Source organism: Vulpes lagopus, chromosome 21, assembly GCF_018345385.1.
Source record: "Vulpes lagopus strain Blue_001 chromosome 21, ASM1834538v1, whole genome shotgun sequence".
Lineage (NCBI taxonomy): Eukaryota > Metazoa > Chordata > Mammalia > Carnivora > Canidae > Vulpes > Vulpes lagopus.
Window position 1 is genome coordinate 7,286,736 of NC_054844.1, and position 13,795 is coordinate 7,300,530.

The window sequence follows — 13,795 nt, forward strand, 5'->3', positions numbered from 1 at the left end:
TCACTCACTCGTCCCGCATGTGAGTCACACGTGCACTGCAGCCTGTGAGTCCACGTCAAGCAAGTCCTGGTCCCAGTGAGAGGCAGTAGGGAAGGAGGACAACTCGGTAGGGGTCTGCCTGCACAGGCTTCTAGATCAACAATGCCGGGCCAGGATTTGTCCCACTGGTTCTGTTCCATAGCGGCCAAGTCTGCCCTAGGGTCCAGTATCAACTTGCCCACCTACGAAATGGAATTTTTGGAAGATTGGGGGATCATTCAGACGTGTGGTGTCTGGATGTATACAGGGATCGCGTGTACAGGGATCGCTTGTACAGAAGTGCGTGCCTCAAACCTGGACCAGGGCAGCTCAGCCTGTGAGGTTTGCTTTTGTGAAAGGGAAAGGACAGGTGGGAGCCACTCAGGTGAGACCCTGCTGTCTCACTTACTGAGCCTGGTGATTTTGTGAGGATTCACAGCTGCCCTCATTGGTGCTTAACTGCCCACTGAACAAACAACTTGTCTCCTTTGTCATCATAGGGCACATACACAGAGTAGTGCATGAAACCCAAACAGTTTAACGAATAATTAGGAAATAAATATCCACAGCTCAGCACCCAAGTCCAAAGGTAGACCATCGCCAGTGCCCTAGACACCCCCCCTTGCAAGTGCTATATTCCCTTACCAGAAATCCCCCCCTCCCTCCCTCCCTCCCTCCCCCTACAGGGCACCCCACACTTGGCTTTATGACAGTTGCTTTCTTTTTCTTTTCTTTTCCTTTGTCATTTTCATATACCCCTAAACAGTAGGGCAGTTTTTAACTATAAGAAAACACGTTGTACATGTTTTTGTGTCTCTTGCTTTAGTTTGGCATCGTGAGGTGCACGCATAGTGCGCATGGCTACTGTGATCCGTTTCCACTGCTGTATAGTATTCTAGCATCCATGAAGTATCCACTGTACCGCTGGACTGCTAGTAGTGAATTGTTCCCAGCCTGCTGATATTTTTAACAAATGGATCTCAATCCCCTGGCTACTGTCACTACCAGGTGGACAGCGAGAGACAGAGGCAGAGGCCAAGGGTGGTCCCAGAGCCCTTTGCAAGTCTCCCCTCCCGTGCTGTGGCACTGTGCTCCCCCTGGCAGCCAGGACTAATGCCCACGTCTGGTCTGTCTTACAGCTTGCTGGGATTGCAGTCCTTGCCGTTGGACTATGGCTCCGGTTCGACTCTCAGACCAAGAGCATCTTTGAGCAAGACACCCAGCCTTCTAGCTTCTACACAGGTGAGGTGGTTGGGGGGGTGGGGGTGCTTGGTACTTCCTCTAACTGTAGAGATTCTGTATTGATCCAGGGATTGGCCTTCGGAAAGACTTTTGCTCTGGCCACATTGCCTGTCATGTCCCTTTCAAGCTTTGCTTTGTGTAGTTGCGCCCAGGAATTTGCATTTGACTGATGTGGTTTCTTTTATCATGCTGACTAAGTCTGGCATTCTGACCATCCCCCCAATAGGAAGTTGGCTCTGCCAAAGTTGCTGCCACTCTTGAGGGTTTAAGAACCTCTGTGCTTGTCCCTGACCCTCTCTTAATGTATAGTCTTCTTAAACTTGCTAATTTTCCTTAATTCAAAAAAGTTTGTCCTGGGGATCCAGAGTGCTAGGACTAGGAGAGGCAAATCCTCCCCACTGTGCAGATAGGGGTGCTGAGACCCAAAACACCTGCCTCCTGGATAAAACCGTCAAAAGGAAGGAGAGACTGGCAGAGATGCCAGCCCAGCAGACCCCTGGGCTGGTAACTGCCTTGGGTATTTGGTCTTATTTGTTTGTTTTCCAGGGTGCTTTTGCTTTAGGGCAAATGTTTCCAACTTAAATACAAATAGATTTAGCAGCTTACGAGTGGCTCATGGGCATCTTTTTATCTTTTCTAGAATTATTTTGTCCCTTCCACTCTCCTCCAAGGCTCACCAAATGCAATTCCCCAGTTTCTAGTCAACTCACAAAATCCATAGCTGTCTTTTCTGTTTTGGGGACAGGAAACATTTCATTTACGAGAAACGAGCAGCCCCCTATTTTTAGGATGATGCTGCCTTGTCATCAGCTCAAAGTGTAAGTTTGGTCACTTCCTTCCTACGCACCAAAGAAGTTATTTTTTAAAAAAAAGAAAAGGAAAGGAAAGGAAAAGTTGGAGAATACAGTCTAGAGAGAGTCCTCCCCCAGGCCTTCTGGAAGGACACAGCGGCTGGCAGGCGCACAGACCCCCTGCCCGCCTCCCAGAGGCCACTTAAGCCGGGCCTGCTGGCCTGCATTGGCCCTCTTGGCTGCCTTGGCTGCGTGCGCCTAGGCCCTGTGGAAGTTTCCCTGCTTGTGCTGCCTGTTGCTATTGTTTTGGGGTGTTTTTTTGGGTGTGTCCCTCTATTTCCAGAAAGAAAGTGAGGGGAAAAAAACACAAGTATGTTTTTTGAAAAAAAACAGACTATTGTTTTGGGGTGTTTTTTTGGGTGTGTCCCTCTATTTCCAGAAAGAAAGTGAGGGGAAAAAAACACAAGTATGTTTTTTGAAAAAAACAGACATACACACACACACACACACACGCATGCACGCATGAAGTTTTTAGAGAGCAGGTTTCCAGCGTGCCCTGACTTGTTTTAGCAACAGCATTTTTGCAGGGCTGTAGCAACGAGGGCCTGGAATGCTGCCCTATGCACAGGGAGCAGCCTAAGGGTGCTGTGCTGAGGGGGAGCTGTGAACCCTCTGGAGGAGAGAGGAGAGTAGATCTGTGCAGGAGTGCGGACTCAAGTGGCAGTGGTCAGGGCCGGGTGCCCTGGGAAGAGCCAGGCCTCCTGCTCTACCTGCCATAGTTCTCCACAGGGTGCCTGGCTGCACCAACAGACCAGCTTCTATCTTTTGTTTTCTAGGACCCTGGCCAATTCCCCATGTTTTTAGATGTAGGAGGCAAGAACCTCATTGGCGAGTGGAGGAATCATGAGGAAGGGTCTTCTTTGTGTGTAACTCGCTGTCTCACACATATTGTTACGTGATATAATCCTCATAATTCTTTAGGGTACATGGAATGATTCCCATCTTATATTCAAAGAAATGATGGCTTAAAAGTTAAAGAACTTGCCCGATTTCATACCTGGCAAGAGACAGGGCTAGGATTTGAACCCAGGCCTATGAAAGCTGCTTCTCGGATTATCCATTCTAGATTGTGGGGAGGACTCCACTCCCCACATAGGAAGAGAAAGTATCTCCACTGACTGGATGTTCCCCATTGGGGGTTGGGGGTGGGCAGGGTCAGGGAGGAGGCTCCCTTGGCCTTTGACCTCACCCAAATTGTAGTTAGGGGAAGGAGCCCCCAGCTGGTGGCCCTAGCTGGCCGATGACAGGTGGGGAAGTCCTGCAAGGTGGCAGGAAAGTGATGAGCACGATGGTTAAAGGAGCCATAGCCTGCCTCTGGGAATCACAGGATGCACAATGGCCAGTGGTCCCACCCAAAGTGACCAGTGGCCACTGTCCCCTTAGCTCTAACAGAGGAACATTGACACTCCACTTCCCTAGGAAAGGGCTTAGCTTTGGAGACTGTTCTGCTTGCAGAAGCCCCAGAAAAGAAGGGCAATGCAAGTGACACTAGAGCATCAGTCAACAAGTGACCACTTGGGTGTGGCTGGGCCATGCACTTCACTGAGTGCGCTGGGAAAGTGAATCATCGTCATTCATGGGCAAAGGGCCAAGGAGGCTTCATTCTCTGTATCCCCTTCCCCCTTGAGCTGTGACACCAGCCTTTGTACTGGCCTGTGGCCCCTCCTCTGGCAGGGTTCCAGCCCCTCCCCTGCTGATACTCTGGGTATCATGGGGTGACCGTACCTTGCACTGGGGCCCTAACCACCTGCAGGGCAGCCCATAGGCCAGCCTGACCACACAACTGACCCTTCAGAAAACTTGAAAGACCCAGGGGTGTCTTTTCTCCAGAGGGGGGGATGGCTTTTAAAATAGAGAAACAATGCATAACCAGGCAGAAGAAGCAAGTGAAAAAAAAGAAACTTTTCCAACATTCAGAACAGTCGCTAGTGAATCCAGAACAGCTGACAGCCTTATATGGGCCTTCTCCAATTCAGGCCCTGGGAGATTCAGCCCATCAGCAGTATCCATAATCCCAGGCCACAAACATGTTGGGGGTACTTCATTTTCTTGGTCCCAGGCCAGCAGCCCTTCTTAACTCCTTGGTGTCCTTCCAGAACCATAGCCACCGAGTGAGGGCATCTGGGGGCTCCAGCCAGAAGTCAGGCCTGTCCACCCCTCCCTAGGACTATGCCTCTTTTTATGACAAGGTGCCTGGTAATTTCTAGGATACATGGCTTTTGCCCTCAGCGAGCTTGTGGCCTAGGGCAGCTTGTTTATTTGCTCAGTGCCCGGTTCTCCCCATCCTGACACTGACAGAGCTTACATACTTACACCTCTCCGAGACAGAAGAGTACCATGCTAGGCAAACTCGAGTCCACCCGTGGTGCTTGTTAGTGGGAACAGCCATCGATGGGAGGGAGCCGGACCAAGAGAGAGCCACAGGAGAACAGCGCACGGTTCCTCTGAGCCCTTGATTGAGTATTTTGGAGACAATAAATTCTTGTAAGTTGCAAGATGGGGCTGAGATGGTGACATGAGGCGGATGTATCACTCTGGAGCTGAAGCCCAAAGCCCTGCCTGATGCACCAGTGAAAAGAATGCTCAGTTTTGTGTATAAAGGACACCCTGGCATATGCTTCTGCTCCACCAAAGGCTTTTCTTCTCTGCCTAGGCCTATAATGTCAGCCTGAAAAAAGAATAAACAGGCCCTTAAGCAAATTAATACAGTAATCCCAGAGAAGGCTCCGTGACGAATAACTTTTTCCATGAGTCAGACAGAAAGCTAACATTCACTTGTTTTATAAAGGGGAACGCTTTGTCATTTATCATTGCCAGCCTTTGCTAACAAGCTCAGGATGTAGGCTAGGAAGAGCCTTTCCAGAGGGAAGGCCTGCATGACCCTGCTAAGATGCAGTCAGGCCCACCAGTGCTTCCATGGCTTCCAGAGGGGCTGCTTGCAGATGAGCTGCCCTCTGGCTTGATGGCCACTGCTCAGATCCCTGTAAACAGCTGCCAGGGAATAGCTTATCTTCATCTCCAACTGGAGAGAGTGAAGCCAAGACACCCCAGATCTGCAGCTACCTGAGCAAGATTTATTTTATTTTTTTTTAAAGATTGTATTTATTTATTTGACAGAGCAAGAGAAAACAAGCAGGGGGAGCAGCAGAGGGAGAAGGAGAAACAGACTCCCCACTGAGCAAGGAGCTCCATGTGGGGCTCGTTCCCAGGCCCTCAGGATCATGACCTGAGCCAAAGGGGGTCATGCTTTGCTTAACTGACTGAGCCACCCAGGCGCCCTATTGAAGCAAGATTTAAAACCAACAACCTTTGTCCTACAATCTTCATCTGCTGAGCCCAAGAATGAATAATTACCATTAATCAAGATGTCCATAAGGAGGAGAATCTCTCTCTCTCTCTCTCTCTCTCTCTCTCTCTCTCTCTCTGTCTTCATGGGAAATGCTTTTTCCTTTAGTAGCTTACTACTACTGCTGACCCAGCTTCCCTGCCTTCTGCTAGGGCTGTCCTGGTTTATGAGCCGAGGTCTGGACTTACAGAAAACATGTCTGTCTGTTCATTCCTACTCGACTCAATTCCATGTGTTTGTAAATCCTTTTGATCTCTTAATACCTCCTATTTATTTAGCGTCTGCTATGGAGCTCAAAGGAGTGACCTCATCCTTCGTTGTCTTGCCCCGATGAGATGGGGAGAAACCGGGGCCACCTGACTGCCGCGGCTGGCCAGTGTCCCTGTGGCAGAGCCTGGAGCCAAGTGGGGTTCCCCCTCCGGCACCTGTGCGGTGCAGAGGGCTGCACTGCCCACCCGAGTCCCACCTGAGGCCCTGCAGTATTGGACAGCCCCAGAGGATAGGACTTGACTTGGGGACAACCTCCATTTGTCCCCTTGCCCAGTCTGGGCCAGGCATGCACGAGAACAATACCCATATTCATACAGCATAGGGGTTTGCCAGAAAGCCCACGTGACTTGACATCACGACAGATGTGGGGGGAAAGGAGAGAGACACAAATGCTCCCTTGTGTGCGCTCTGCTCGGGCTGCCCGTGAGCCTCAGCTGCAGGCGGGCCACAGAGTTTTTTGCCTGCAAAGCCCCGGCTCTGGACTGGGGGTGCAGATGTGGCACAGTGAAGTCACTGTAGCACCTGCCAAGGTTCTCACTGCACACTATCCTGTTGTGCATTGTGTGGAAACATCACAGACACTCCCCATTTCAGCTTGCACTTCAGGGAAGTCTCCCCAGGCCCAGTTGGTAGGGGGAGGGATCAGCAAGTATATAAAAATGCATCACTGTGGCTCTGAATGCTTGTCATCCATCCTGTATTATTCAGATTAACAGCAGCTAGCATTTGTTGTGCACGTTTGGATCCTATCCCTTAGTCTTCACGAGGACGCCTAAGGCAGACGTCACTTGTTTTATAAAGGGGATGGTTATAACGATGCAGGCATCGTTATCATCCCCGTTATGCAGATAGAAAATTATCACACAGAGAGATGAAGTGTCTTTCCCAGGGTCACAGAGCTGGCTCTCAGACCAGGACATGCTCTCCGACAAATGACAGGAGCCCCCCTTCCCAGGGTTGAACAGAACACGCCTGCAACATAGGGAGGCTCGGGGCTTCTCTGCCAGGTTCCCCACGGGGCTTGAGTGCTGGGGAGCAGGACAGCTGTGGCTTCTCAAGAATACAACCACAAGGCGGGCCCCTCTGGGCATTCCCTAGGGGGTGATGATGGAATGAGGAGGGCCAGGCTCTACGAGTTCCCCTCCCAGGGTCTGACATCGAGTTGGGCCTAGGCAGCAGTCACTGCCGTTCTCACCACCACCTCCCCCTCAGTCACTCAGATTGAGGATTTAGGAACAGTGTACTCACCCTCCCTTTAAAGGCAGAGCCTTTTCACCCTCCCACCTGGAGGAAACCAATCAAAATGAATCGCAATTTTAAGATCCCTTCAGTGCCCTCTATGGGATGCTTTAAAATTTTCTAGCCACCAAGCTCCCATTTTACTGATAAAGAGACCACCAAGGCCCAGAGGGGGAAAGCCATCTTACCAGGATCACACAGCTCTTAGTCACAGAGTTGAGATCAAAGCAATGGTCTTCTGACACCAGGCTTGAGTTCTCTGCACTGGAGCAAGTACTCACTCACCTACTCACTCACTGCAAGCGGGGCAGGGAAGCATCCCTCCCGGGAGTGAGACAGAGCTGGCCCATCCTGAGCATGGATGTCTGAGTGTGTACTACCCCTTCCTACTGAAAACTTGCTCTGACAGAGTCATCTTCTTCTTTTTTTTAAGTTTTATTTATTTACTTATTCATGAGAGACACAGAGAGAGAGGCAGAGACACAGGCAGAGGGAGAAGTAGGCGCCCCTCAGGGAGCCCGATGTGGGACTCCATCCCAGAAGCCCTGAGCCAAAGGCAAGACTGTTCAACCACAGAGCCACCCAGATGCCCCTGACAGAGTCTTCTGTTGAGTAGAGGCCAGCAGGAGGCTCATCAGTGTCCCAGGAAGTTAGCCCCAGTTTGGAGGGTCTATTTTAATTAGTGTCAGTGGATTCGTGTTGCTGGAAACATCTGACAGACTGGATCAGTTTGTGTCCTGCATGAGATCTGGGGATTTGCATGGATCTCTTTTTCCTGGATAGGAGGTCATGAGCACCTTCTAGGAAGGTGTGGGTAAAATAGGAATGAGGGCTTGATGCGGTGGGGTCCTAGAAGAGAGATCGTTGGGAAGGAGACCTAAGAGCAGATGTGGAGGAGGCTGTTTGTGGGGATAAGACACTTTTTCCCTGAGAGAGGGGCAATAAGGATGGGGGTGCGACACAGGTTCTCACAGAAGGGGAAAAGGAATTCCAGGTCCTATCCGGGCTTCCACACAATGACTCCATGCCTTGCCCTCTGTCCTCTCCCCTCAGGAGTTTATATTCTGATTGGAGCCGGTGCCCTCATGATGCTGGTGGGTTTCCTGGGCTGCTGTGGGGCTGTGCAAGAGTCCCAGTGCATGCTGGGGTTGGTGAGTACCCCTTCCACCCCCCGCAGCCACTCTGACCCCAGGCCTCAGGCCCTGAGATCTCACAGAACAGGAGGGGTGGGGTGTGGTGGGGTGGGGTGAAGGAGGGTACCCTGAGGGCTTGAGCTCTCCTCAGCTTCTCCCCTGCAGTGAGGCCTTGCTCCTCTTCCTTTCTGGAGCTGCCTCTGTCTTATCCCTTCCGTAGGCGACTAAATGCCAGGACTTTATTTTCCCCTCTTTCGAGGACCACATTTGCTTTATTTCCCTGAATCCACAGGTACCTTTGCCTTCTCTTATTTTAAAATTTGCTGTGATTTTCTTTGAATTCCAAAGTGTATTCCCTTTGTTTCCTCAGCTCCCTATGGCTTTTGTGAGTGAGCAATGGCATTTTGTCACTGACTCGTAACTAACACCCAAGATATAGCAATTCTGGGGTCGGCCATGCCCTGTTCTTTCCTCCTGAGGAATCTCTTCCTATTACCGTTATCACTCCTCACCTTGGCGTAATGCTCACAGTCCTGTGAACATCCCTCGTCCCTGCCAGGCTGCTCATTTGTGTCACCAGATGCCCGACACCCCTGAGACTTGTTCTTTGCTCTCCAGAATACCATGTGGTTGCTCTCATTGGCTGACTGGGATTTCTCTTCATCCCACCCCTTCTTTGCCTTCTAGTTCTTTGGCTTCCTCTTGGTGATATTTGCGATCGAGATAGCTGCAGCCATCTGGGGATATTCCCACAAAGATGAGGTAGGTTTCTCCCATGAGATCTCTTGGGAGTGATCAACAGTTTTGGGAATTGGGGAGGTGGAAGTGATGAGGGTGGCAGGGTGTCCCAGCTGGCCACTCTGGGCCACCCAGCTTGCATCCATCAAACGTTCCTCTTACTTCACCACATTCCCACATGAGCTCCCCCAGGGACAGGGGAGGTGGGTGTTGTGTCGAGCACTGCTTCCGGTTTCCTGAGTGGTGCTGGCGCATAGTAGGTGTTCAGGAAACATTCACTGGGCCTGTCTCACACCTCAGCAGCTCTGCCCCCATCTCCTCTGGAAGGATGGCTTAGTGTGGGCTGGACCCCGTTGCTTCACCTCGTCTATGAGTATAAGCCACCGCAAGCTGAGTGCTGGCCATACCCCCATGTAGGTCCACAGATGGGCAAGCTGTGATCCCTGCTTTATTTTTTTTATTTATTTATTTATGATAGTCACAGAGAGAGAGAGAGGCAGAGACACAGGCAGAGGGAGAAGCAGGCTCCGTGCACCGGGATCCCGATGTGGGATTCAATCCTGGGTCTCCAGGATCGCGCCCTGGGCCAAAGGCAGGCGCCAAACCACTGCGCCACCCAGGGATCCCTGATCCCTGCTTTAAAAACTGCCACCTACCTGTGGGAGAAAGATATGCTTTTAATGAGTGTCATAAAAGTCCTTTATTTAAAAAAAAAAAAAAAAAAAAGTCCTTTATATCCAGAAATTCCATGAGGTCTAAGAAGGTGGCATGCTAAAGGGAAATCTCTTCTGGCCTCCTAGAGAAGCAGGCATTGACCTACACCATGGATAGCAGACAGGATTTCAGGAGAAATCTGGAGATTTCTTGGTGGGAGATTTCTTGGTGGGAGACTGAATACTTTATTTATTTATTTATTTATTTATTTTTAAGATTTTACTTACTTGAGAGAGCATGTGAGCATGAGCAGGGGGCAGGTGGCAAAGGGAAAAGGAGAAGTAGTTCCCCACTGAGCAGGGAGCGCGTGCTTTAAAGACAGTTGAATGTGGGCTGCCACAGGGAGCCACTGAAGAGTTGTGGGCCAGGATGGGCCATGTCAGAACAGTGTTTTAGGAAGGGCTATCTTGGCATGTTCGGCAGTAGGGAGTGCAGGGAGTCTAGATTCAGGAACCCTGTTGAGAAAGAAAGAGATTTTTAACTATTCAGATATAAATGCTGGAGCTGTAGACATAGGAATAGATGCTAGTGGAAGCCTGCTGAAAGAGAGATTATGGATGTTGGTCAGTTAATTGGGGGCAAGGGACAGGAGTTTGTTAAACCAGGTTGCACACAGGTACCCAAATGCAGAACAATTGTCTGTCATATTTTGGTAGCTAATACTTATTCCAAATTTACTCTGTACCAGGCACTGTGCTAAGAGCTTAACATGCAATATTTCCTGTAAATCCTTACAGTCACCTCTGAGGCACAGACTGCTGTAATTTCCATTTTACATATGCAGAAACAGAGGTACAGAGAGGTCTGGCAATTTGCCAAAAGTCACACAGCCTCTAAGTGAAGAAGAGAGGATGGAACCCTGAGAAACTAGCTGGGTCGGGAGTAGGATTTTAGTGGTGGTGGTGGTGGTGGTGGTGGTGGTGTTACTATTCCTTAGATGGAGAAGAGTACATTTTGTTCACAAGTAGATGGGAAGGAGCCATGTTGGGTGGAAGAGACCAGCCAGAGGTGTAAAAGAAGGGAATATGGTCAGAGTGGTTCCTAGGGATGTGGGTGGAGACGAGAAAGTCCCAGGGGCGCTGGGAGGGCCCTGACCAGTCTGGTAGCTTCAGTCTGCTCCATGATGTTTTTTGAGCACAGGAATCTGTTGGCTGAGTACGCACCAGATGGAACAGGTGACATTTATTTGTTCAAGAAAATCACATCTGCCCCTCTCTTGTCTGTCCATCATAGGTGATTAAGGAAGTCCAGGAGTTTTACAAGGACACCTACAACAAGCTGAAGTCCAAGGACGAGCCCCAACGGGACACCCTGAAGGCCATCCACTACGCGGTACGTCACCCTCCCAAACACTCCCACCCTGCTGGCCTTCCTTTGGGACACGCAGGCACACGGGTTATACTTGGTGTGCCAGGCATGTCCATGTCTGTCCCAGTCATCTGTTTTATTCATTTGTTTCCTCCCATCCCTGCCCTTCACTCTGCAGTTGAACTGCTGTGGTTTGGTTGGTGGAGTGGAACAGTTTATCTCCGACATCTGCCCCCAAAAGGATGTGCTGTCATCCATCACAGTGAAGGTAAACTCTCGTGCCCCTGCCCACTTGTTCTGGGAGGACAGGCTTCTGAGGGCTTCAGAAGTACTTTGCTTACCTGTGAACAGGCCCCACGGTAGCCATCTCTTTGCTTCCCAGCCCGGAGGCCTCTGTTTCCCCAAGGGCAGCAAAACAAGGACCAGACCAGGGAAATAACAAAGTGCTTGGGCTGCCTTCAGTGCCCACTGCTTCCTTCTGTTCCATGTCCCCCAGCACTCAAGCCATCAGGACGGGTGTGCTCTGAATTCTGGAGTCTCACTTTTTAGACGTACAAATAGCTCATGATTATAAGCTAGAGCTAATGTCCAGACTTCAGAATAATAGGAAATAACCCAATGGCCTGATAGGAGCTAGACCCCAAAGCAGGGGCTTACTCTCCTTGCTTCCCTTATTTCTTACCCATACTTTAGATACCCACTTCCATGTCCCTCATGTCTCCTTTCCATCCCCCAGCCAGCACGCTTGGGCACTCCTGTCCCTAGCCCTTTCTCTGGGACTCCTGGTGCTCCTTATGTGAAACAGGTACTATGGGAGGGAGGAGGTGTGCCGGAGCAGGGACTGTATATGACCTAAGTCTTGGTTTGCCCCCCTCAGCCCTGCCCTGAGGCCATAAAAGAGGTCTTTCAAAACAAGTTCCACATCATTGGTGCGGTGGGCATCGGGATTGCCGTAGTGATGGTGAGTATTGAGGATGTTGGGAGGGAATGATTGTCTTAGCAGTTAACATCTATTAAGCACACGCTCTGGCCAGGCACTGTTTTAATTAATCAGTTCATTTATCAATTCATTTAATCCTCCTCATACCTATAAGGTGGGAGCTATTGGTATTCCTCATTTACAGGCTAGGGAGTCAAGAGATGGAGAGGTTGAGTTGATCAGGGCTTTGAGCTCATGGGTGAAGCATCTGGGATTTGAGCTCTGTGCATCTCCAGAACACATTGTCTTAACTGTTAAGGTTCAGGGGTAAATATCAGGTGCTGCTGGTGCTGCTGGTCCACGGACCATGCTTTGAGTAGCCAGGGTATAGATCCCCCAGACCTGTTATTATCCTGGGATAATCTTCAGGACATGTATTCCTTACATGCCTGCTTTTATTTTCCCAGAGAAAGTAGTTCAGTAAAAGTTACATGGGTGGGAGTTGTTTCTCACACATAAACACACACACACACACACATACCCATAGTCTGAAAGGCATCCGAAGGTAGATGGCCAGAAGGAAGATTCCAGGTTTCAGATGATTTAATGTCCTGCTAATCAGCCCCTCAAAACCATTAAGGGCAAACAAGGTTCCCTGGGGTCACCACACCCACCCCCTTGCCCTAAGAGGGAGTGATAAGAACCCTGTGAGGGACTTGGCCCTCTGCCCAGGTAAGACTATCCCAAAAGTGAAAATTGCTTCCTTTCTGAGTGATTATTTACACCTAAGAAAAGCTTGAGGCCGCTTACAGTAAAAGATCTAACGGTACCTTTTAAAATAGAATATAAAACACAGACGCACACAAAGATGCAAAGGACAAGCCTGTGTGGATCATTGGAATATCTAGCATGTGAGCATTAAATTTAGCTCTGAGCTTATTTGTCACACTCTGGATATGTCTTCAGGGAGGTGGCTTGTGCAGTTTACATGAGCAAGTGAACACAGACCCACCATATCCCACCAGTCAGTGACTCTTCCCATTACCCGGCCTCCATCTTTCCTACATGGGCACCCTTCAGCGTGCCTGGCCGCATGGTCACTATTCTTTCTGTTTGTCTTGGCCGGAATGACTCACATTGTTCCTCCCTCAACCTTCCCTCAGCAAAACTGCCCTGTTCCTCATGTCCCTTCTGTCTTCTAGATATTTGGCATGATCTTCAGTATGATCCTGTGCTGTGCTATCCGCAGGAGCCGAGAGATGGTCTAGAGTCAGCTTGCACCCCTGAGCAGGAAAGTCCACCCCTAAAGATTGTTGGTTATTTTCTTGGGGTTTTGTGTTTTTTTTGTGTGTTTTTGGATATTTTTTGGGGGGAGGGTTGGGTTTTTTTGTTTTGTTTTGTTTTTTTTGGTGTGTTTTTGTTTGTTGATTTTTTTTTTTTTTTTTTTTTTTTTTTGCCACTAACCTTAGTATTCACTCTGCATTTCTAAACAAAAAGGTTATTCCATGTTTGTCTTTTTAATGCTTTATTCAATATTGGTATTTTTAGTTGAGAGATTTGGGGATTTGGTTGGCTTTAGTTTATATTTTTTTGGTTGTTTGTTTTTGCTGATTATGTTAAGCAGAAATCCTGCAATGAAAGGTACTATATTTGCTAGACTCTAGACAAGAGATATTGTACATAAAGAGAATTTTTTTTTGTCTTTAAATAGATAAAAAAAATGTCTATCAAATTTAATCAGGTTGTAACTTATGTTGAAGACAATTTGATACATAATAAATGATGATGACAATATCCTGGACTGGTTTTTGGTTTTTGCTTCCTTTTTTTTTTAGAGCTATTTATTTTTCAGATGTCTTCCAACTGCTATTTGCTCTAACTGCATTTATATGAGAAATAGATTGGAAAGCTGGTCTCCCTACTAGATTAATGAAGAAAGCGAGAGATGAAGGGATTTTGATCCAAGGTCACACAATTTGTTAATAGAGAATACACACCAGATCCCAGCCCTTGACTT

At 49.0% G+C, this 13,795-nt stretch overlaps 1 protein-coding gene across 1 annotated transcript in view; it reads left to right on the top strand.

The window, feature by feature from the left end:
* Positions 1 to 13,572, top strand: part of CD9 (CD9 molecule) — a 33,268-nt gene extending 19,696 nt beyond the window's left edge. Inside the window, exons 2-8 of the mRNA XM_041736880.1 lie at positions 1,158 to 1,260; positions 8,020 to 8,117; positions 8,787 to 8,861; positions 10,785 to 10,883; positions 11,038 to 11,127; positions 11,737 to 11,820; positions 12,981 to 13,572. Of these exons, the coding sequence (XP_041592814.1) occupies positions 1,158 to 1,260; positions 8,020 to 8,117; positions 8,787 to 8,861; positions 10,785 to 10,883; positions 11,038 to 11,127; positions 11,737 to 11,820; positions 12,981 to 13,046 (615 nt within the window). The 3' untranslated portion in view covers positions 13,047 to 13,572. The remainder of the gene's footprint in view (positions 1 to 1,157; positions 1,261 to 8,019; positions 8,118 to 8,786; positions 8,862 to 10,784; positions 10,884 to 11,037; positions 11,128 to 11,736; positions 11,821 to 12,980) is intronic.
* Positions 13,573 to 13,795: the final 223 nt, after the last annotated feature.